At 39.5% G+C, this 24,346-nt stretch overlaps 1 protein-coding gene across 1 annotated transcript in view; it reads right to left on the bottom strand.

The window, feature by feature from the left end:
• The window catches only part of ALK (ALK receptor tyrosine kinase), an 809,244-nt gene that overhangs the window by 406,491 nt on the left and 378,407 nt on the right, over positions 1–24,346 (bottom strand). Inside the window, exon 4 of the mRNA XM_089529545.1 lies at positions 12,829–13,030. Coding sequence (XP_089385671.1) covers positions 12,829–13,030 — 202 coding nt within the window. The remainder of the gene's footprint in view (positions 1–12,828; positions 13,031–24,346) is intronic.

Here is a 24,346-nt window from a genome sequence, read left to right as displayed (position 1 = left end):
AATTTCAGTCACTTATGGTGCTTGTGTTATCCCAATGAAAAAAGTTCTATGGAATTCAATAACAGTTGAATCAATGCTAATCTACAGCAAGAAGTTCAGCTAACAGTCTACAGAATACAATACAGCAAGTGGCAGAAAACAAAAGAGGCTGCTTTTTGTTCCACTTAAGGAAAAAAAATCAAGTTTCTATTGGAGAAGCATTTCAGGTGGGTAAAAACATCACGGGTGAAGTGTTCCAACTAAGGGTCCTTCCTGCTTCTCCAGAGCAACTGTTCCATTAAGTGTGCTACCAAGTTATGGCCGTGTGGCGAGCATAAGCCCCTTTATATCCAATGAAGCTCATGCTTGTTGTGTGGCCGCGGGGCACGCATGAGCCTCATTGGATATAATGGGGCTCAAGCATACATGTTTTTTGTTTTACACGGGAGAAGGAGGGTGCAGAATGGTATTTCTGAAAATATGTGAGGTGTTTTTTGAAAAACAAGAAGACTGTGATGATTTCCTGCCACTCTCTCTCTTCTCTATTGCTGCTTGTTTGATCCCAAAAAATCAATGCAGATCATGCCATCATGAAACTTGCCTGTGGGGACATCATAAAAATAAATTTCAAATTGGAGGATACATTGGACACATACAAATATTTCTCTTAAAAAATGCCCATCCCTTTTAGTTTACCCAGAAGGCCTAAGTTTGGCAAATGCAGTGGTTCAGAGGCCAACATTTTGCCCAGCGACCTGCTGGTAGCCACAGAGATTGACAAACCACACCAAAACAAAAACAGGAAGTAGCTGGCAGTTCACTTCCAGTTTTGAAAAATTGACACTTTTTAATGTTAAAAAGCAGGGGAGAACTGCAATCTTTTTAAAAGTTGAATTGGCACTCCTTGAGATTTCAAGAGGAACCATTATCCAGTTGATTGACTGACTGATTGACCAGAGAAACAGAGTCCAGGGAGTTTGGAGGAATCTAAGATGACAAGAACAACCTTAAGGTCTACACTTTTCCACTATTGATTATGGAGCTTTCTGGCTTCCTTCTTTGGTGAAGGGATGCCATAAATCTTTATTTATTACATCCTCTGAAATATCACAGCCTAGATTAAACTTGGAAGTAAGGTCTAGTAGCACTGCAGTTACAAATGGGAAATGTATTTATGAATGGGTTAATAATTGGTACATGATCATTATAATCAGATGGCTTTGAGACTAAATAAAAGCATAGTGCCCAAGTTGATTGACAAACAGATGAATAGTTTCTTAATTGCCATGGAGACGCAAAGTATTAATCAGATTTTATCATGATATTGTATATGTTTATTAATATCCAGAAAAGATGTCCCTTTTTCCTTTTGTCTTTTTTATCAGTTAACTATTTTAACTGCACACTAAATGTTGGGACATTTTTTGTCCTTTGTACTCTGTGCCTTTTGTTTTAAATGTTTTACGCTTTTTGATAAGCTTGTTTTGTCATGGCCTTTGGCTAGTACAATAAACTTGGCTTATTATTATTATTATTATTATTATTATTAAATATTGCAGTGGCTTCAACTGAGAACATTTGGATCTGTGTTCATCTGTTCCAGGTGGTGAATTACTGAACTATGGATTAGAGCAGTGGTCCCCAAACTGTGCCTTTTAACAGATGTTGGACTTCAGCTCCCAGAAGCCTCAGCCATGTTGGCCAATAGTCTGGGATTCTGGGAGCTGAAGTTCAAAGTCCCTTAAAGAGCAGAGCTTGGGGGACCTGGTTTAGAGCACTGGCTTTGGCAGGTAAATATCTTTAGGCCCTGGACTGGCCCCATTCATCAAAACTTGGCCATTGGAGTTTTCTAGACAGAAGGGCTTGTCAAGGGGTTTCCAGTGTATGTTATGCCATGTCCACATAAACCGTCAGGGATGAGATATAGGCAATGTTCATAACTGAGATAGGAATCAAGACCCAGGGTTTGAACCAATAGTCAAACAGTGAGTTCCAAGATCAGAGCAATGGCACAAGCAGGTATCAAAACAGTGGTTGCAAGCAGAGGTCAGAGCCAAGGGACATGCCAGATTTCAGAACCAAAGGGAGGCCAGATGTGGGCACACAGAGTGAAACATTGCCAAGAAGTAGCCAGGAAGCTAGACCTGAGGAACCAAGTCAGAGGCTAGGATTAGGGATAAAAAGACTATTCAAAAATGGTCAAAAACATGTTTGTCAAGTGCTGAGAAACCCTAAAAGAAGAATCCTAGACTAAGAACAATCTTCACAGTTTGGGCCTTAATTTGAGCAAAATTTGCATGTGATTTGCAGAGAGGACAGCATCTTCTGTTCAGAAAAGAGTATTTTCTACAAAATAATATTTCAACATAGAAATTTCAATTCCTTTGTAGAAAAGGAAATTTTCTGCAGAGAAAATGCTACAATTGGGGATGTATTCTGCATAAACTTTGCACATGATTGATTTTCTGCACAGGAATTAATAGGTTTGCATTGAAATATTATTTTCCACACAGAAAATGCTGTTTTCTCTGCTAGACAACCATGTGCAAATTTTGTACAGAATGAATTGTGAATTCCAACTAGCCTTCAAAAACTGCAGGATTTTCAAAGTTTTTTGCAGCAAGACAGAAACTGCTGAAATTAAATGCCAATACCAAGAATCACTGTTACAAAATTTCAATTGAAATAAATATGTAAGTATCCAGTAATAATATAAACCACTAATTTAATAATGGAAATTGTCAAAACCTCAACAAACAGATGCTGGTGAAGCGTCAGAAAAACACTCTTCTAGAACATGGCCACATAGCCCAACCCCCCCCCCCCCCCCCACAAAACCTCAACAAACTATTTGGGAAACTTATTCATGTCTTCTACACATGTAGATATCAGTTCTCTGAGATCATCAAGGTAAATCTCTTGTTTGCACTGTGCCCATTTATACAGCAAAGAGCACAGTTTGGTCTTAATACAGTTTCCTGCTCTGTCATATTACTGTTTAATCCCCATTCCAAAAGGTGCAGACAAAAATCTTTGCTTGGCTGGCTTAACCCCAATCAAAGAGTAGTGTCTGACAGTGCTTTCTTTTTCTTCCTCCTGTAAATGGACATGAACTGTGAAGACCTTATCAGATATTAATGCATGTAATTCAGGCTAACGGGGGAGAAAAAGACAGTTGCTGACACAATGAGCAACTTGAGATATGAGAAAATCCGGCCAGAAATTAATTTATCATCACACTGCCTTTCAAGTGCATTAATTTCAGTGAAACACATTTTCTCCTTTTATTATGGGACCTGATCGCCAGAGATGTCAAGTAGCCACCTCTTCCCTTTGAAATCAGAGGGACTTAAGATTGCTTATCTCTTCTGAAAAGACTCTGGCTAGAATGTGTATTGAAAATTGACTAACATTAGCCCAAATCCCAGTTCTCTACATACATTTTTTTTTCAGTTTCATAAGCACCTGGATGTCTCTCACTGTTTCCTTCTGCTATAGATGGAACATACATATTCGGAAGCAAGAATCTTACAGAATCAACATGCACCCATGCCAAGAAATGAACAAGGCTGCCAGGAGAATTGAGACCTAGGTGATTAAATTGTTGAATCTATGCCCAGGTTGTAGATGCTGTGTGACAGAATGGAACATGTAGCTACAGCCTTGAGGCCAGCCAGCTTCCAAGCATCCAGAAGTAGCTGATGAGGCATTGCCTGCAGTTCAAAGTATGGATCCTGTGTTAGTCCCAAAGAGAATATACCTACAACAAATTCAATAGGTCTCCTCTAGTTGGGAATTACAAATAGGATCAAGACCATATTATTTATGTACTAAGGGTGCACTACACTAGCAAGAAGGGTGAAAATGCCATTTGCTTCATTGTTTTTTTTAATTTAAAAAGACCTTTCCAGAAATTGAAAATGTCTTCAAAAATGTGAACAAAAGAACATATGATTTTAACAATTCAAATGTGGAAGAAAGTGAAATTGACAGATTTCTCCACTGGGTGGATGGCTTTGAGTGCTTAATTTATAAATGTTTAGAACTGAATCCTTGTTTATTGAGTGTTGAATTACCATTTCCTACAGGAGGTTCCCCCCCCCCCCATATTTACATGGCTAGAGAAAATGGTAGAGAGTTTCATCACAACGTCTGAGAAACTGTAAATTTCCCCATAAAGGAGAAATAAAGAGGACAGAATTGTCCATCCATATCTAGAATATTTTATTTCATTAAAATTTTACAAGGTCAATAGATGCCTTGATTATATTACATTATTGATGCACTTTTAAGTAATGGCTCAGAATATATGTGAACTTGCGGACATGAGTATAGAAAATGCTTTGGCTTCATATGCTCCAGCTTTCCCAAATATCCTTGCTATTGTATTGTATTTATCCCTGGAACACAAAAATTCCTTTAAAAAAAACCTTGGGGGAAAGCATCGTAGATAGCTCTTCATCATAGAACTATACGAGTTGGTAGGCATTAATGAATTCATAAAGTCTGGAGCAGGAACCTATGGAGGTCCACAGAGCCATTTTCAGGTCCTTCTGATCCTGCATGGCCATCATTTTCCAAAACGAGAAGTGATACTTTTATTATTTGGCTTTTTCAGGTGAGGGACTAAAACTATTATTTACTAGAAAACTCTGCTCCCTAGAGGAGTTTTTCAGATGAATTGTTCTGCTTTGGTAAACTTTTAAAATCTGAGGGCCCTGTAGAATGTATGTGGGATGCAATTTCAGTACCTGATCTAGTCCACCTTCTGCTCAATGCAATTATTACATCTCCAGCAGATGCCCATCCAGCCTCTGATTAAATATTTCCAACAAAGAGGACCGTGAGTTCCACCCTCAAAAAGGTCTTATCATTGGGATGTTTCTTCTAACATTTAGCCAGTTGGAAGTGGAAGACAGTGCATGAAGAATCAACAAGACTATGGGAGGCAGTAAACATACAGTCAGACATCTGGTGTAACCTGGATGTTTCTACCTTTGCTTTTCTCTACATAATTATACAGACAGTTAATGTCACAGATGATATATGTCCTTCACCCACCAGCCCTCTTCTACCTCTCACTCTGCACGCAACCTATATAACTGCACGTAACCTTACATGAGGAGCTATAAGAAAGTCTATTCAGTTTGTTTGTCCTAAAGCAGGGGCTATACATATGGGTGGTGAGATGCCACCCCTTTTTGCCCCGGATGGAGGTCGCAGCAACCATATGCAGCGGCTTCTGGCGGAAGCAAAAAGAAGACCCCTAAAGGGGCTTCTTTTTGCATCCTAGAAGGGGCGCCATAGGCGTGCCAGTGCTCCATGATGACACCCTTTCTGCGCTGCACCCTTTGGCTGCTGTGCCCAGCATGTGTCATCATGGCATGTACTGTGTCAATGGGTGTGCGCCAAAATGGCAACCGGGTGGCATGGTAAGGGCTTCGAGCATGCTGATGCTCAGCCCTCAAAGTGTCGTTCTGTACAGCCCCATAGTATCTGCTCCTTGGTAAGTTATCAAACAGATTGGCTAGATCTCTGTGGATTTCAGCCCCACTCCCTTAGGTATTTAAAGTTAATCTCTGTGGAAAATCCACGCAAATAAAGCATAATTACTATTGGGTTTTTAAAAAAATCTAAAAGTCTAATGTAGACCAGTGTCCCAGATGCTTTATTTCCCCAGGCGTATTAATAATTCTTTTTCAACATTGCTCTTCTTTATTGAATTATTTACTCTTTCTCATGGATCACAAGGACCAAACTGCTTTAACACAGTAGTGGCAATTCATATGAAGGCTTTATATATGAGTAACAGCCCAGCAAAATTTATCTTCTGTGGGTGGGTGTTTGCAAAATCTTCATTCTGTATGCCAAGAGCTCATCCATTTTTCTGTCTTGTAAATGACCATAGGCACAAATGATGGACACTTGACATCTGCTTGTATCATCAACTGATGTAGTCAAAGGACTAGTCATTTATCTGCCAAACTTAACAACCGTGTGAGGCAGCTTTAATAAGTGGGTGAGAGGTAGAGGGGTAACATATTCCTCATACTACCTCCCCTTTAACCCAAACAGTCATTCACTTGATTTAAATCCTAGCAGCCTACATCCTTTTCATATTCATGCAAAGTAGAAAGGAGATTCTGCAGTAGAACTGGGCATTTGATACATGTAAGTACATTTGCATACAATACTATCCTAGAAATTAGCTTGGCCACTACCAGAAAATACCTGATTTTTTTTTAAAAGATAGCAATAGCAAGTACATTTCTGTACCTCTTATCAGTGAACTAGTACTCCTTAAGTGGTTTATAATGTGTAAGCCAATTGCCCCCAACAAGCTGGGTACTCATTTTACCAACCTACAAAAGGTGGGCCCTGGAACCCTGCTGGGGATCAAACTCAGAGCCTTGTGGCTGTGAGTAGTTGCAGTACCAGCATTTAACCACTGTGCCACCAGGGCTCCAAGATCCTTAAACAACAATTATTATTAATTGTCATCTTTCTTCCAAAGTAGGACCCAAAACACAGAAGAAAATCAGTTAAAACCTAACAATAGGGGTTTTTATTTTAAAAAAACCCAACAATTTAAATAATAAATAATAAAATTTTTATTTATATACCGCCCTTCCTCAGATCAGGGCGGTTTACAACACTTTAAAAACATTACATTAAACCATCACAAACATTACAATAAAAAAACAGAAAAGCCCCGAGTTAGCCAATCCTCTTGCCAGTGAAGAGGAAGGAGGTCCGTAGGACATCTTAATCGGGGAATGCATTGCCAAAAAGGAAGGTCTTCAGATCCTTTTTAAATTGGGCCAGGGAGGTGTCCGAGCGGAGCTCTATGGGCAGCGTGTTCCAAAGGGCCGGGGCGGCGATGGAAAATGTCTTCCTGGTAGTGGAGACAAGCCTGGCCCCAGGAACCCTAAGTAGTTGCTGCCCAGATGTTCTGAGGGTGTGGGACGGAATGTATGGGGAGAGGCGGTCCTTCAGGTATCCTGGGCCCAAGCCATTTAGGGCTTTATAGGTCATTACCAACACCTTATATTGCGCCCGGAAGCGAATCGGCAGCCAATGCAGATCTTTTAGCACCGGTGTAATGTGGCTGGCCCTGGAAGTACCAGTGACCAGCCTGGCTGCCATGTTTTGTACCATTTGTAGCTTCCGGGTTTGGTATAAGGGTTGCCCCATGTAGAGTGCATTGCAGAAATCCAGTCTCGAGGTTACCAGAGCATGTACCACAGTTTCAAGGTCCCTCTGGGCCAGGTATGGGCGCAGCTGGCGAATAAGCCGAAGCTGATGACAGGTGCTCTTGACCGTCGCATTCACCTGAGCAGTCAGGTGAAGGGACGAGTCAAGAAGCACCCCCAGACTGCGCACGGAGTCCTTCACAGGGAGCGTGACCCCGTTCAGGACAGGTGGAACCACCGCCATTACTGGACCAGGGGAACCTATCACAAGTACCTCCGTTTTCTCTGGATTCAGCTTGAGTTGGTTTTCCCTCATCCAGCCCATTACTGACTCCAGACAGGCCACGAGAGGAGAGACGCCATCCTCAGTCACTGCATCAGTCGGAGACATAGAGAAAATTATTTGGGTGTCATCAGCGTACATTATCACATTAAAAAAAGTCTAAAAGTGGCAGGATCAAGAGAAAGCTTTCTCCTGACGATCTTAGAAGGGTTGCAGGTACGTATAGGAACACAAGCAAACCTTAGAAAACCTGCTTGAAAAATGCAATTGATCTGGGACTGCAGATATACATATGCATGAGGATAGTTTTTATTTTTGTTTTGCAGTAATTATTACAAAGGGTTGCCAGACTGGATGTGGGATGGAGCTCCTGCAACTTTAATCCTGAACAGATCTGGGAACAGGGCAGGGTACCCATCATCCTTTACCTTCCAAACCACAACTTTCAGCCAGAACCATTCTGTCTCACATGGATATTGCCTCACCAGTGGAGATTAGGTGCAAATAAACATCTAGCTTTGTTCTTGTCAGAAGATATACATCAATGACCTTTCTGCTCTGCACACTGCACTGAAACAATATATAGAAGCCAGAATTTCAAAAAATAAAAAGCAACAATTCTACTGATATATGCATGCGCAACTAAGACTTACATACTGACATGTCTTCTTTTTTATGGTACAAGGTGCTATTCAATAAATAACTCCTTCTGCATTGTACAGACCCACCTCCAAGACCATTTCAAGCCCTGGGAAGTCACTGCTGTGTCTATTCTCTGACCAAGAGAAAAGGGAGCAAATCAGAAGTCAAAGAATCAGCCATATCAGCTCCAACTGTAACCAAGGGGACCACATTTCAGTCTTGGTACACTGTGACTTCAATACCAAATGAGTCACTAATATTAAAGTCCTTCTTCTCCACTAAATCAGAGGAAGGGCTGACACAGCCTGTGCAGAAAAATAAAGCATGTTTCTTTTACAATCAGTCAATCAATCAATCAATATGATTTTTTTTAAAAAACTACAAAATATTGAAAATAATAGCAAAAAATGTGGAGAAATCAAAGAGGGTGAATATTTCTTCAAGGCAAACTTGCCCCTTATTGGTAAATTTTGTCAATGAGTGTTTCTCTTTTGATGTTACTAATATTTCTGAGGGAGGGGGAATTTTTCATCAAGTTTGTAGTGGTGGAAAAAGATAGAACTCTCTGAACAATACACTTGCTGTTTATAATTTTAAAAGCATGCATCTAACTTCAACTAAATGTTTATCACCTCATGTAGTTTTGACTCTCTGGATCAGGTTTCTACTATTTGGTTTTGGGTGTTAGCTACTCATCCCCCCCTCCCCTCAACTCCCCCCCCCCCTTCATTCATAGAACAGAATCATTTATGTTGCCACATTAAAGAAGCAAAAATATGTTGACTGGTTTGAATTAGTCTCAGTGTAAATTCTGCAGCAATGAAAGTAATGTTGGTAATCAGAACACCAAGAATGTACAATGCACATAGAGTTAAAATGAATTCTAAATTAAAAAAAGAATATTGCATTAAAGTATCCAGAATCAGTTTGTTTGGCTGGGCTCCTGCTGTTTTGCTGCAAACCACAATCTAAGAGAATGCATGGAGAGTCTGACAAATTGAGACATCACTGGCAATTAATCTTAATTACACAACTGGAAGAGAATATTTCAGCTAGCCATAGTCAGGAAAGAGCAAAATGCTTTCACTTGATATAAATCATGGGAATATTATTCAATACATAAGACTAAATACTTTTTTTTAAAAAGTTGAAGACATGCCCAAAAATCTTTATGATTTGAGAACTTTCTGGAAGGTCAAAAATAGTGAGAAGTATATTGACTGATAAGTTTCTGATTCATGCTGTCCATCCATTGATGATAGATTGTATCATGTAAAAAGGTGATTAAATTCCTTATCTTGGAGAAAGATAAGTCTAAGAGGACATGATCTGGCATCAGGGGACAGGGGTACAATTCATACCTGGCCTTTTCATTTTAGGATCAACTGATCTAAGAGCAGAATCATGAAATCATAGAGCTGGAAGAGACCTCAAGGGCATCCAGTCCAACTCCCTGCCATGCAGGAACACAGAATCAAAGCATCCGTGACAGATGGTTATCCACCCTCTGTTTAAAGACCTCCAAAGAAGAAGACTCCATCACATTCCAAGGGCATGTATTTCACTGTTGAGCAGCTCTTACTGTCAGGAAGTTCCTCCTAATGTTGAGGTGGAATCTCTTCCTGTAGTTTGCATCCATTATTCTGCGTCCTATTCTCTGGAGCAGCAGAAAACAAGCTTTCTCCATCTTCAATATGACACCCTTCAAATACTTAAACAAGGCTATCATATCACCTCTTCACTGTTTCTTCTCCAGGCTAAACATACCCAGCTACCTAAGTGTCTTTTCCTAAGGAACAGTTTCTAGACTCATATTTTGGTCATCTTCCTCTGGACACGCTCCAACCTGTCAACATCCTTTGGTAATATATTTTTGTGATGCTTTAGCCTAGGTCTACTCATCTCCATTTGAAATAGTGTTTTTGCTCCCTTAAGATATTTAGTATTATAGAACCAGAGAGCTGGAAGGGACCACAAAGGAAACAACCGAAGGGTTCTGGCAAAAACTATATGGGAATAACAGCACCCTGGAGCAAAAAAACAAAAAACAAAAACAAAAACAAAAAACAATGTAGTATCTAAAAGAGTAAAATTACCCCACTGGAAGATCTGTAAAATGCTAGGGGTGAATAAAATATCCAAAATACAAAACCAGAGAAACTAAACCCTGGAGAAAAGCCATTAAAACAACAGAAAGGGTGGAGAAAAGCCCCCCCCCCTTTTTTTTTCTTTGGCAATTATAAACAATTCTATTAATAAAAACAAAAGGCCAGACGCGTTTCGACCTACGTCTTCTTTAGTGGCCTGCCAATGTTTAAAATATAAAATGTATAATAACTCCTTAGCAAACAATGTGAGTCAGCTCCAGGGTGCCGTTATTCCCTTGTAGGGACCACAAAGGTCCATCTATGCCAATGCCCATAGGGCGGGAATCTCAAACTAAAACACTCTTGGAATATGTCTATCCAAGCTCTCTTTAAGGACCTCCAAAGGAGAGTCCATCCTTTCAAGGCAATCCATTCCACTGTTGAACATCTCTTACATTCAGGAAATTCTTCCTAATGTTTAGATGAAACTTTTTTTCTTGCAATTTGAATTCATTGGTTTGTATCCTACTCTGTGGAGCAGTAGAAAATTAGCTTGCTCCATCTTCTACATGACATTCCTTCAGATATGTATCCATCTCCATATTATCTCCCAATCTTTTTTCTCCATGTTAAATTATCCATCTCATTAAACATGTCAGTATTCAAGAGATGTGATTTTTACCACTACTACATCAGCTATGATGGGGACAAGCATCCTTGGGGTTTCCCTCTGTTTGCCCCCCTGCCAACATTTAATGATACAGAGGTTCTGACCCTGATGGAATAAGTCAGTACTATCTGCTACCATTTTTAAAGACATGAGGAGAATAAGTAATTAAAAGAGAAAGAGTCTCTCAGGACAAATCCACCTATTATGTTAACAAGACATTAGCTTCAGACAGTGTGCCAGTAAAACATGCATATAATGAACAGCCCAGGTGGGTGCTGTACATGTGACGCCGCCTATATTCTTATAGCTGTATTTTATCACCATTGAAAGCATGAAAGTCAGGTGCTGGGCTGACTGTAAATGCGAATGTTGAGGGAGTATTCCTATGAGAAGTTCAAGAGCAATCTCATTCTTCCATTTGTTCAGTCTACTTAGGGGAGAAGGTCTGGAAAGAGCTCTTGGAGGTACTTCTCAATGCAAATCCATGGATTGAAACATGGTGAAACAAGGTTTTGTGGAATAATAGGCACATGCTGATAAGCATAATTGTTACAACGCAAAACTGTATAACTCCATTCCTTGAACATACTCATTCCTTTTCCACTGCAACAAAAACAACTACCATTCTCCTAAGGTGTATAATAGCTTCCTATTGTTGAGGTTTCTTTCATTTGTTTCCAGCAGGATCACTTTCAGCCAGCTAAGCACTAACAGCACAACAATCTTTGGCAGATGACTTCCCGAGAAGCATTCCCTCCCACAACTTCTGTTTTCCTTTTTGGTTCCCTACATAACAATGAGATGTTTGTAATTTCTCCATGCTACTGTCTCATTATGATTTGATGTTAGTCACAAGATAGGATAGTAACTGGTAGGGCAATGTGAAGGGAGTAAATAGGTAAGGGAGTAGAAAAACACCACTGTTACTCAGAAATAATCATAGGAAAAGCATGAAGTAGTTTTCCTGAAAACAGAATTAGGTGTATTACTTTAGGGAAGACATGGGGAAATCTTAGGGATTTAGGAAAACACACTGCTCTGCCAGGGGGCGTTGAAGGGCAATACCCATTGCCACTGCCCACCCAGACTGCCCTCCATCCTGGCTTCTGAGGGAGAGAGGAGGTAGGCCCAATGCTTTCCCTAATTGGGGCCTAATCAGAGTAAGAAGAAGGGCCCTCCCTCCAGTCCATCTGCCCTGGTCCAGGCATTAGAGGGAGGGAAGATCTGCTGGACTTTTCCCCTTCCCTTCTCTTTTTGTATCTTGTCTCTTTAGATTGTAAGCCTGAGGGCAGGGAAAGGTCCAATTAACAATTTGTAAGTCTCTCTGATAACATTTTGGCTGATGAGCAGGGTATAAGTAAATAATAATAATAATAATAATAATAATAATAATAATTATTATTATTATTATTATTATTATTATTTAAAAATTGCCCCAAAATCCCCCAAGGGGGCACAAGGGAAAATTTTGTTACATTTTTTCCCTTTTTCAGTTTGGACTCTGGGCATGTTTTTGCTTTCAAAATGAAGTGACCTGGAATACTACCTCCAAACCACTTCCTGACTGAAATAAAGTAACTCCTGGGGCACAAATTTTTTCTTTCAAACCCTCTAAACTTATTGGGATCAAAAATTTTAACATTTTTCATAGAAAATTTTGTCCCTAGAGGCTTCATCTACTCTATCTATGGACTGTGCTTTTCTGAGCTCTAGTTCGTGTGAGTGGGTGGTGAAAAGTATGAATACACACCCAGAATACTAAGGACAGCAGCCATAACCACAAAAGCTCAGTCTGAACTATTACTGATAGAAGCAGGGCTATCTGCTAATTTCTCTTCTCTCTTTTAATTCCTCTAGGCTAAGGACTGATCTACAAACGGCTCCACTGATGAAACCTCTTACAGATTCCATATGTAACATCTCAAAGAACAGAAACAAAATTCTATTATTGAGATAAGGGGGGAGAACACCTACCCGTGTTTTTCTCTGCTTGAGATGAGCGGGATTTTGATGCGGCTTTCATTAGCATAAAGGACTTGGACAACATATTCCCCACTTTGCTGGAAGTATCTGTAGACAGCCACTTGCACAGTGCAGTCTTCACTACTGCTTTTCAACCAAGGACTCAAAATAAGGAACTTCATGCTTTCTGCTGTGTTAAGGTACAGGAATGAGCCTACAATAAAAAAAATGAAGACAGTAAGTCTGGTTATTGGAAAATATACAAATGATGTGCTGATTCATTTTCAGGCAGGGGATTATTCGGTACCTGTTCTGTAAGTGCCCTGAACCCTTCCTCAAGTATACAGATAGAGAGGCACCCCTTGCAGAAGAGTCATCTGCACTCTACCCTTCCTACTCTTTGATATTCTAATCTAGAATACATTACTTTGACAGACTCCTCAGACATGAAAGGTTCACTATCAGTGAAGCCAAAAATTCCATATACATAGGAGCCAATGGATGCAGGATTAGGCAAAGGCCCTTTAAGCTTCAGAATGGTCAGAAGGCCTCAAACAGTTTTTGCCTCCTACTCAATAAACTCCTCTCCCTTATGCTGATGAGAATACTCCATACTTCCACAGTGCCCAACACAGATTCTGATAAACTCAACATTACTACCTTATTGGTTATTGTGCTGCCAGACTGCCTATAGACCTACCCACCTGATCATACCGACCTTGCTGAGACTTTGTCTTAACAGTTGCTGTCTCTGCTGTGGCCCACTTCCTTTATAAGCCTCAAGCCTTCCTGGGGCAGAACATAGTCTGTCTTATCAAAATGACTCTTCACTATATGTTCAAATATAACTATTCTGGAATTAATATGGTAGTGTTGGGTTGTTCATCTAAATTCAATTTCTGTCTCCTTCTTCCTGCCTCCGTCTCTCTCTAGCAGTAACCAATTTTGCAGGAGTTAGAATCCCCTTTGTTTACCAATACTAGTTTTTGTTTCGTCTGTTGTTCTCCCTCATCAAACCAAATGGTGCTTCCCTTCCCTCACCCACCTTGTTGCTGTTCCTGTGTGACTTCAAGTCGTTTCCAACTTATGGTGACCCTAAGGCAAACCTATCATGAGGTTTTCTTGGCAAGTTTCTTCAGAGGGGGGTTGTCATTGCTATCCTCTGAGGTTGAGAGAGTGTGGCTTGCACAAGGTCACCCAGTGGGGTTTCCATGACTAAGCCAGGATTTGAATCCTGGTCTCCCAGTATCCTAGTCCAGCACTCATACCACTACAACACACTGGACTTCATTCACTCACCTTATGTGCCTCATTAACCAATGATGTCACTAGAGCTGGTGTCATCTTGTGTGGTAATTCATAGTGTCACCCCACCATGGACCTCCTCCCATACAACACCATACAGAATCCTAAGTAATGTTTTTTATACTAATGTTACTCTTAAATCAGAATTCCTATATATTACCAAATGTAACCATAGTAGTTGTGACATTAACAACTAAAAGCTAGTACATAAATGGTATTTAACTGCTATTAGAAAATCACAGATGATAAATTTTATATCACTCCTATGTTGGAGAGGTTATCCAGTCTTAGGGACTTATATCCATACATGGTTAGACTGTTTGAAAATTAACCACTTCTGGCATGGCATGATCAACCAAATTGCTTCAATTACAAAACAAAAATGATCTTTTGCCCAACCCTTTTGTTATTTTCAATATACACAAGAAGTAATAAATCATTAAAAAACAGAAAGTTGATCTCTTTTTTGTTGACAGCTGCTTGATTAGAAGTGGCTAATAATTGGAAAACAGGTTTTGTATCCCTGGATAGCTGGTGGAAAAGAGTTTGGGATCAATGGCTTATGGAGAAATTATCAAAAAATATGAAATATAACTCAAAAAAACAAAATCAAAGACCCTTTCAGGAAAAATGGTCTCTCCTTATAGATTATATTAATATAAATTTTATATCCATTTCTCCTCCATCTAGCCACTGTTCTCTACAGTCAAATTTATTTTAAACAATTTGAATTGTGTAAAACCTTAATAAGGAATACCTTATTAATTTTAATAAGGAAGGGTTTTCAACCATTTAAAATTCTTTATACCATTGTCTTATGATTGTAAGATTTTGTATGATATATTTTGAATAAATTAAAAAAGCAACTAAATATTAAAATTATACTTTGAAATCAAAATATCATACACACAGCCTAAATGTATTTACATATACATTGTTTCATGTTAAAGTGAAAATTTGGTAAAATGTGATTGTTAAAGAAAATTGTAAAATAATACATTTAATTTGTTTTTTTAAAAAAAAATAAAAATTAAAAATATATATATTTTAAAAACCTGGGAGCTCTCCCTTTCCCTCCCACTGACCTCCACCCCACTCACACCATCTCTTCAGCATTTTAAAGGGACACGGGTGAATGCCACAGCCTGCTTCTGCCAAAGGTCAGAGTGTCACCTGATGCAGCCCACATCCCCTGCACCACCCCAAGTAATGACACTGTCATTATCCAGGTACCTTTCTTCCCCTAACATCTTACTTCACTCACACAGATGACTTTACTATTTCCCCCACCCAACTGATATTTCTCTTTCAGCCTCTGCTCTTACCTCACAAATAATTTTTTTTTTGGGGGGGGGGTTGTGGGTTTTTGAGCTATGTGGCCATGTTCTAGAAGAGTTTATTCCTGACATTTTGTCAGCATCTGTGGCTGGCATCTTAGAGAATTTATGTTTTGCTAGTGTTTCCATCTGGATGCCCACTATCCCTCCAACCCAGTGCTTATTCTGCCTTTCCTGATACTTACTCTCTCCCCTTTCCCTTATCAAGACTCCTTTTCTTTCCCTCCCTTTTAACTATTTAAAGAGTATGTGGGCCCTGCAGAGGATTTTGGTAAAGTTAGGGATGTCTGTCACCTTGCGACTGAACATAATACAGCAGGATACACAGAAATTTTAATTATTTAAAATTAATTCATCTATTTGAAGAACAAAGTCACCAAGAAGTGCCCCCCCCCCCAGGTCTGCTTGGTATCTGTGCCAAGTTTCAGGCATCTAAATTTCACAGTCTCAAAGAGCTATGGAAGTGGCATGTACATTTTCTCTTTTATTACTACAGATTTATTTATTTAAATTATTTAATATTGCATTTTAAGATTAAGCCTCCACAAGGTGGCTTACAAGATAAAAGTTCTGAACAACAAACATAAAATATAAATAAAGTAGCAGCATAAAATGACATCTGAAAATTAACTGAAAATAGCAGCAACAGTAAATATCCTAATTTATTATATATAACAACCCATTGACCACCCATTCACTTTAAAAGCAGGCTGGAATGTCCAGGTATCTGAATCGTCTAAAACAACAGCCAAGAAGGTAGCCACACATGCACCCTGAGGTAGGTTATTCCACAAGCATGGAGAAATCACAGCACTCCTAGAATCATAGAATCATAGAATTGGAAGAGACGGCAGGGGTCCTCTAATCCAACCCCCTGCCAAGCAGGAAATCCAAATCCTATTATCCCCGACAGATGGCCATCTAGCCTCTGTTTAAAGACCTCCACGGAAGGAGATTCCACTACACTCCGAGGGAGTTTGTTCCACTGTCGGACAGCCCTTACTGTCAGGAAGTTCTTCCTAATGTTGAGGTGGAATCTCTTTTCTTGTAGCTTGCATCCATTGTTCTGGATCCTAGTCTCTGGAGCAAGTGAAAACAAGTCAGCTCCCTCCTCCATATGGCATCCGTTCAAGTATTTAAACAGGGCTATCATATCACCTCTTAACCTTCTCTTCTCCAGGCTAAACATCCCCAGCTACTTAGGTTGTTCCTCATAGGACATGGTTTCTAGACCTTTCACCATTTTACTTGCCCTCCTTTGGACACGTTCCAGTTTTTCAACATCCTTTTTGAATTGTGGTGCCCAGAACTGGACACAATATTCCAGGTGGGGCCTGACCAAAGCAGAATAGAGTGGCACTATTACTTCCCTTGATCTAGATATGATACTTTTACTGATGGAGCCTAAAATTGCATTGGCCTTTTTAGCTGCCGCATCATACTGTTAACTCATGTTCAGGTTGTGGTCTTCTTGGACTCCCAGATCCCTTTCACACATAGTTTCATTCACTCTAACATTGGCTCAGAAATACACAGGCAGCCAAGGCTGCTGGTAAAGAACTGGCTGCCATTGTTTACTCCCCACAAAGCAGGGGTGAGTTGAAACTTCTAAGCCTTCATTAAAGGCACCTGCACATACAGAACATTACAGTAGCCAAGTCTAAATGGAACTAAATGGAACTAGCATTAATTCAACAGGCTTTGTTTTCTATAGGTAAGAAGGTGGGTGAGAAATCAGCTGATTATAAAAAAAGTTGCTCTGTGAAACTGGACTGAGAACTGATGCCACCTGTTTTCATAGATACTACAGAGCTCAACAGTGAGCAATTTCACATCTATAGATCACTGTCTCCTAAACTGTCCAGAAAACCAGGACCACTACACTTGAGTTAATATTAACTGAGACAATCCCTACTAAATCCAAAGATGCTTTATACATGGACTGAAACCCAACTTCACACTGGGCAATGTAAGTCCCTAACACCATACTAACAAGAGGTGGCCAAGGTGAGAGAGGATTCTACCTTCAGGATGCTACAATAGGGGAAAAGATTGCCAGGTGCAGTTTTGTCTCTATGGGCAGTTCCTAGTTGTGGATGTGCATCTGGTTTGTTTAGCAGCCAGAGGAAAAAGGGATTCACCTCCAAGCCCATGGTAAGGCCAGGATAAGGTTTCTCCCTTCCTGAAATGGAAGTGGCATCTGACAGTCCCCCTGCTGCTGTTACATGTTGGATTATTATTATTATTATTATTATTATTATTATTATTATTAACATTTATTTATAGTACACTGTAAAATCTACACAGCACTTTACATAGTAAGGATCAATAAATAAATAAATAATATCTGCCAAACATGTGGCCAAGAAGCATGAGAGTGTAGTCAAGATGGCAAAAGTTATTTAATAAGAAAGAACTCACAAACTGAGATGATGCAGCAGTTTGCTTTGTCTGAATCTACTGGAAAGGAAAGATTCTGTTTGTTTTCTCCTTTTTCCACTGTTGATTTAATTGACAGCGAACTATTTTAGCACTTTAAAACCATTTTGCAGCAAAGGGAAAAAATAGCAGGAGGAACAGGAATCTGGGCTATTTTAGAAGCAGCTGAACAAGTGGGATGACATAAGATTAATTGGGATTTTCTCTGCCAAACTGGGACAGCTGGAAAGATGCCAGCCATAGATGTTGGCGAAACATCAGAAAGAAACTCTGCTGCAACATGGCCACATAGCCCGAAAAACCCACAAAAAACTATGAAGGATGTGTTAGAAACTCCCTACCACAACATCCAAAAAGTTCATATACAAGTGTAACCATGAAGTACAATTTGTACGTCGCCAATAGGATGCTAGACAAGAACTACTCTACTAGTAGGGATTCACTGAGACAGACCAAGTCCAACAAATATGGAATAGATTTAAAACACACACTTCTCAAGGTGGTGCACATATCCTGAAAACCCTCCCCTTCTCCCTGAGAACTGGAGAAGTGTCAAGTCCTAAGACTTAGTGGCCAGGCCCTCAGCTCTGTTTTAAATCTATTCCATATTTGTTGGACTTGGTCTTATGCAATTCTGGTTAATGCTCAATATATCAAGCTTAATGGCATCATACAGGGCCTACTCCCTGTAGCATCACCCAGGCTACAAGGGATTGCTCCTAGGTCCCAGGTTTTGGCCCTGAAATTTCAGAGACTGGGATAATCCTGACCTGGCAACCCTAGACTGGCCACTGAATCCCAAGCTTTTCCAAGCAAGACATAATCAGACAGTATGGCTGCTGAAGTCCCTCAAGACTACAAGCTCTGTCAGGTCAGGCAATGTTAGGCAGTGGGCTGGATGGTGCACAAGTGAAATATTCATTCTGTCTCAAGTCCATAAAATCAGATACTGAGATTAAAAAATTGTCTGTCGAATCTGACCAAAAATGAAAATCCTTATAGACCAAGGCTACTCAAGCTGAACTTGATGCTGCACCTGATAACCTTGTGCACACATCTAGGAAAGATTTATACCTCCTCCTTCCTCCAAGCAGGTTTGAGTTGCCAATTATAACACACTAATCTTTAAAATCTCCTTTGGCATTCTGAACTGTGAGATGGAGCACAGACACACGGAACTTGGTAGTGCAATCAACCAAAACAGTACAAGCAATTTAAATGCCCAGATATGCTTAGTGAGTACTTATAGCAGAGGGAAAAGACCTCTGCATATTTTTGGTGAGGCCAAATACATTGTGGGATTTTCTGTAACCGCAATGAGTTCTTGTTAGCCCCTGTTGAACCTTATAGAATCTAACAAAATGGTATTGGCTCTCAAATTTCCTTTCCCCGAGGTTTAGAAACACCCATATTCCTAGCCGTTTGATGTCATGCATTTAATTAAGTACGCTTTGACCATACTTGATAAATGACAAATACAGTCTTGAGCAGCAGGCATTTAAAACACACACACACACACACACACACACACACAGAGAGAGAGAGAGAGAGAGAGAGAGAGAGAGAGAGAGAGAGAGAGAGCGCTATGCCCCTTCAGCACATGATCAGTTTCTAGAAGCAAGGAGGAGGGTGTTATTGCTGCTTTTCCATCATTAACGGGAAGAAAAATATTCTGAGAGTGCAAAACCCAGCAACACCGATGGACATTACTCCTTTGGCATCACTTTTAGTGGCACTGCAGCAGTAAAGCTGGGTGGCATCTGAGTCACTCTGGATGGAAGTAGCCCTAGCACAAGGGCTAAAGTGCCTGGATTTGTTTCCTAGATCCTTCAGGCTGATATTGTGAAGACCTAAAGAATATAATATAATATAGGATTGTGTAGGAACTTTATAAGGTGCTTAACCTACTTTGGGGATAAGATTTAGCATATGACATAGGTCTTTAAAGCTTGGACTAAGGCCTGAAGTAGATTCACCACTCCACTGACATGGAGGTGTCACTGTCTCAGGATTTATTTATTCATTTATTGGCTAGACAAGGTTCTTTCCAGAATGCGCATCCCACTTGTAAAATGTCAAGGGTGGCAGGGGATACTTTAACATATCAGACATGGCTTGTAAGCTATTCAGTGCACACTTTGTCATCTCTACAAAATTTATCACCAGTCAAAGGTATGTTTTACAGTCATAACTTTTTACTTTCTACTGAGAACCACAAGAATTAGAACTTTAAATCATGTAGATTTAATCACGTATTTCTCAGAGGAATGCTGAAATCACAGAAATGAGAGAGAACAAACTGATTTCAGCTACTAGTAGACACATTCTGAAGGCTGAAATAATTGCAAATTATAACCTTGCTGATTCACAGGATGTTTAATCATTTTCAAGCCTTGCAAGAAGGACTTTAAAACACATCTCAGTAAAACAATGAAAATCAGATTGGTTGATTCTGTACAGAGTTTGGGAAAATTACTTTCAGAAAAAAATCATACCTATCAACATTCTGATGCCACGTCTAACCAGTGGGCCTTACATGGGGTCCTTCCTGCTCAAAACAACTAACCTTTGAGGTCCACAGGAATATTCATTTATTTATTTATCTACCTACACACGCACACACACACACATTATATCCTGCCTTTCTTCCAGAGTGGGACCAAGGGTGGCTTGCAAGGTTATAAGAAGATAAAACTAAGAACCTGATAATAAAAAAATTAAAACACAATTAAATAAATTAGCAAATTAAAAATCAAAGTATTTTAAAGGGCAAAGCTAAGGGTGACCTCATTAAAAGGAATGTAGCAAACGTGATTGCAACAGTTCTTGCAGGTCAGTGACAGAGTCCAATATTTCCTCTGTAAACCCTACAACAAAATGTTCTAGTTAATCTACTCTGGACTAATGGTGTTTCCATCTGCTGGTACCAAGCAGTATCATTCTTCTTTAATTCACCATAATACAATCTATACTACACTTACACCCAGAAAATAATTACTGAGAAAGTATACAAATGTAAAATTTGAACTGGTCAACCACAACTTACAGATATCTTGAATTAGTCATTCCTAAAGTAAAACACTTTAAATCAAGAGAACTGAAGTTAGTCCCACTAGCTTAACTCTAAATGATTTCAGTAGGTTTATATTAAGTACAACCAAGTAAGTAAGATTAATGTTGTAACCCCAAGTGATATCCCATAACAGTAAACAGTTATGAAGTCGAAGGCTTTCACGGCTGGCATCCATCGTTTTTTGTGGGGTTTTCGGGCCATGTGGCCATGTCTTAGAAGAGTTTATTCCTGACGTTTCACCAGCATCTGTGGCTGGCATCTTTTCTGAAGATGCCAGCCAAAGATGCCGGCAAAATGTCAGGAATAAGCCTTTCTAGAACACTGCCACATAGCCTGAAAAACCCACAAAAACTATAGAAAACAAGATAGTTGTTAAAACAAGAACATCAAATACATTTTAAACTATGATAAAAAATATAAGATACAAAACACAAAATGATGGTTACAATGCATAACAAATTTCACTTATTAAATCTGGAGAGGTCAACTACAGTTTCGGCAAAGGTAACTGTAACATATCTCTTCATCCAGGCTGGTCACCAGAATTCCAACACTTTGGATTCCTGCCACTCACTCTGCCCTTGTTCTTCCAATTCCTTCCTTTGGGACTGGATTATTGGGCCTCAGAGTGACCCTTTATATATGTGGACTTGTGGTTGTATTGTTACATGGGTTTTTAAGTTTGGTATGCATGGGCTGACTGCAATTCAGGCTTAACAGCCAGCCAGAAACATGTTTTAAGCAATAAGAAGAATAGATTTATTAAATACAATATAAGAATATAATATTATGATTCTTTTCTTTAAGCTCTCCAGTATCATGGGCAATTCTCTCTTATTCCTCAAATCCAAAGCTCTGTCTCTATCAGCAAAACACTTTGTCCGTGCCAGCTTTAAACTCTGTGTCAAATCTGCACCCTGTCTGTCTCAATTTCCACACATGCCTGCTTTTGATTCTTTCTGATCCCACATGCCATGTGCTAGCTGACTTTAGTTCAGAAATCCAAGCCTCGTTGTGAAAACAGAATGCTTTATTCAGAAAACTAAAGTAGCTCACAGCATGGTGATGTTGCTAGGACTAAGATAGTTCATGCAAGACAAATGCATGAACATTACCCTCTCTGTTGCAAGAGTTTTGTCTATATCTGTTAAAATTAGAGAGAGAGAATTATCCAAAAGCAGTCTGACTAATGGCAATATACCCTAGATCTATAATTATATAATCAATAATAATCTCCAGTGTTGTAAGACAATCTGATAATTTAATTTTATGTAAACTATTTGCATCTTTTATGTAACCTTTCTATTTTATATGGTTTTAAGTTATAGCATATCACACCCATTCTATTGACCATAAATAAAGATTGAAGTGAAGTGAAAGTTTTGGTCACACATTTTATTAAAAGAACAAAGCAATTTAAACTTCCTTGCATGCTCAAACCCCATTCATTCCCAAACCAAAACATCCTTCTTCCCAGGGCTGCCCCATTGTTTCTCTTCATACCAGGCATTTTCACAGAAGTGGCCTTGTCAGCTCCCATTCCCTTCAGATCTGGTCACTACCCAGTTCCAGAAAATATAAACATTTCTTCCACCAAGCAATACCAAAAATATCAGAATCCCAGTAACAGAAAGGAAAGCAAATACTGATTAACAAGCATGGCAGGAACTCTGAGGGGCTCAGATCCTGACACACTGCAACTCACAGCTTCACAGTCTCTCTGAACCATGATTGGCTGCCTTGAAGCAAAGTTTCCCTAGTGTCTCCTTCAGAATAAGTGTGGCATATGGATGGAAAGAGTTTTCCATCAGGAGATGAATTTGGAAGAATAATATCGAGGTCAGAATGTTGTGCAATTTTCACAAAAGTCTTTCAAAATATTATTCTGTGCAGAAATATAGGTAGGCTACCATTTCATTTTGTCTGTCATGCAATGGTGCTTTTCTTCCCTAACACAAGCACTGAAAACAAGAATGAAAACTGGGACACTGATTTATAACATAGTTTTACATCTTAAGTATTAAAGTAGGCAACTTCTAGAGATTCCAGTCACTCCAGGGGTGTTGCAGGAATGATTATTTTCAAGTCCTTGGCTCAAACTGGGCAAACATTCCTGAGAAAGGCTCTTGAGCCATAACTGACCATCTGGGGACATTCTCCTGGGTCTGTTTTAGGACTTTTCCCCCTTCAAAACCAACAGTAACTTCCTGGTACCTCTGGTTAAGAAAATAGTTACTGTCGTGACTGTAGAAATCTTAGCCCCCAAATTGGAGCAGACATGGGGGTGTCAAAAATAGTCTTGGAGATCATATGGGCCTGCAGACTAAAACTTTTTCCAAAACTTTTTTCAACCCTCCCACTAAAAAGGCTCTCTGAACTCAGTTTGGAAGCAATCAGCATCCCACTGATTGCCTCTCTGTATTATCTCTAAGCACTCATCCTTGCTTTAACAACGGATAAATATCTACAAGCTGGCAAAAGTCCCATTCTTGGGATAAAGGTAGGTATAGATCAAACACATAGATAGATAGATCTTGTAGCACCTTTGAGTCTTGGCAGCATGAGCTTTCGTAGACTTCAGTCTACTTCCTCAGATGCATTTCATACACTGAAGTCTGTGAAAGCTTATGCTGTCAATTTCTTTCTTTCAGTTAAGTCTAAAAGGTTAGTCTGTACTGATTCTACAGACTAACATGGCTATATCTTTGAATTTTACACATAGATACATAAATGCAATGCAGTGCTAAACCATGTATATTTGGACAGGCTGTGATTTCATCAGGTAGTTTGCTCCATAAACACAAATCCCAACAATGTTGTTGTGTACCTGGCTCCTATGTCTGATCATTATCTGGTGGCTGATCTTCAGGTGACAAGCCTCTTCTTGCTTAGCTAGGTATGTCCTTAAGCCAACAGATATCTAGATTGTTACTAGCTCCTTACTTGAAACCAGTGCTAACTGGTAGATTCCTTGTCAGTTCAGTAGTGCTTCCACTCTGGGGTTTAGCTTGAACTTTTAAGGACATATCCAAGGTGCTGAACATTATTTTACAAAAGCTTCAGCAGTTCTAAATAGCTGCTTTAAACTTTGGATTGAAACTCAAAGCATATTGGCCACCAGCTTTTGCTACATGAAGAATTACCAGATTGTTAAACTCAACAAGGTATCCTATGGGCAGACACAGGAATATATATAAAATAAAATTTTAAAAAATTAAAATTAAAAACCTGTGTATGTTTGAAACTCTAGGCAACCACTTTGCTCCTTTCCTCTCTTTGTTCATCTCTAAAGTAGCACTCCTAAATGGGCAAAGCACTTTGACCTCACCCTTTCATCAGTAAATCTGCCAGGAAGTGGACCTGTTGACCAGATAAC

This window comes from Sceloporus occidentalis, unplaced genomic scaffold (genome assembly GCF_023333645.1).
Source record: "Sceloporus occidentalis isolate IW3139 unplaced genomic scaffold, rSceOcc1.0.p SCAF_6, whole genome shotgun sequence".
Taxonomy (NCBI): Eukaryota; Metazoa; Chordata; class Lepidosauria; order Squamata; family Phrynosomatidae; genus Sceloporus; species Sceloporus occidentalis.
The sequence above is the reverse complement of the archived record's forward strand: the minus strand, read 5'-3'. Positions and strand labels throughout refer to the sequence as shown.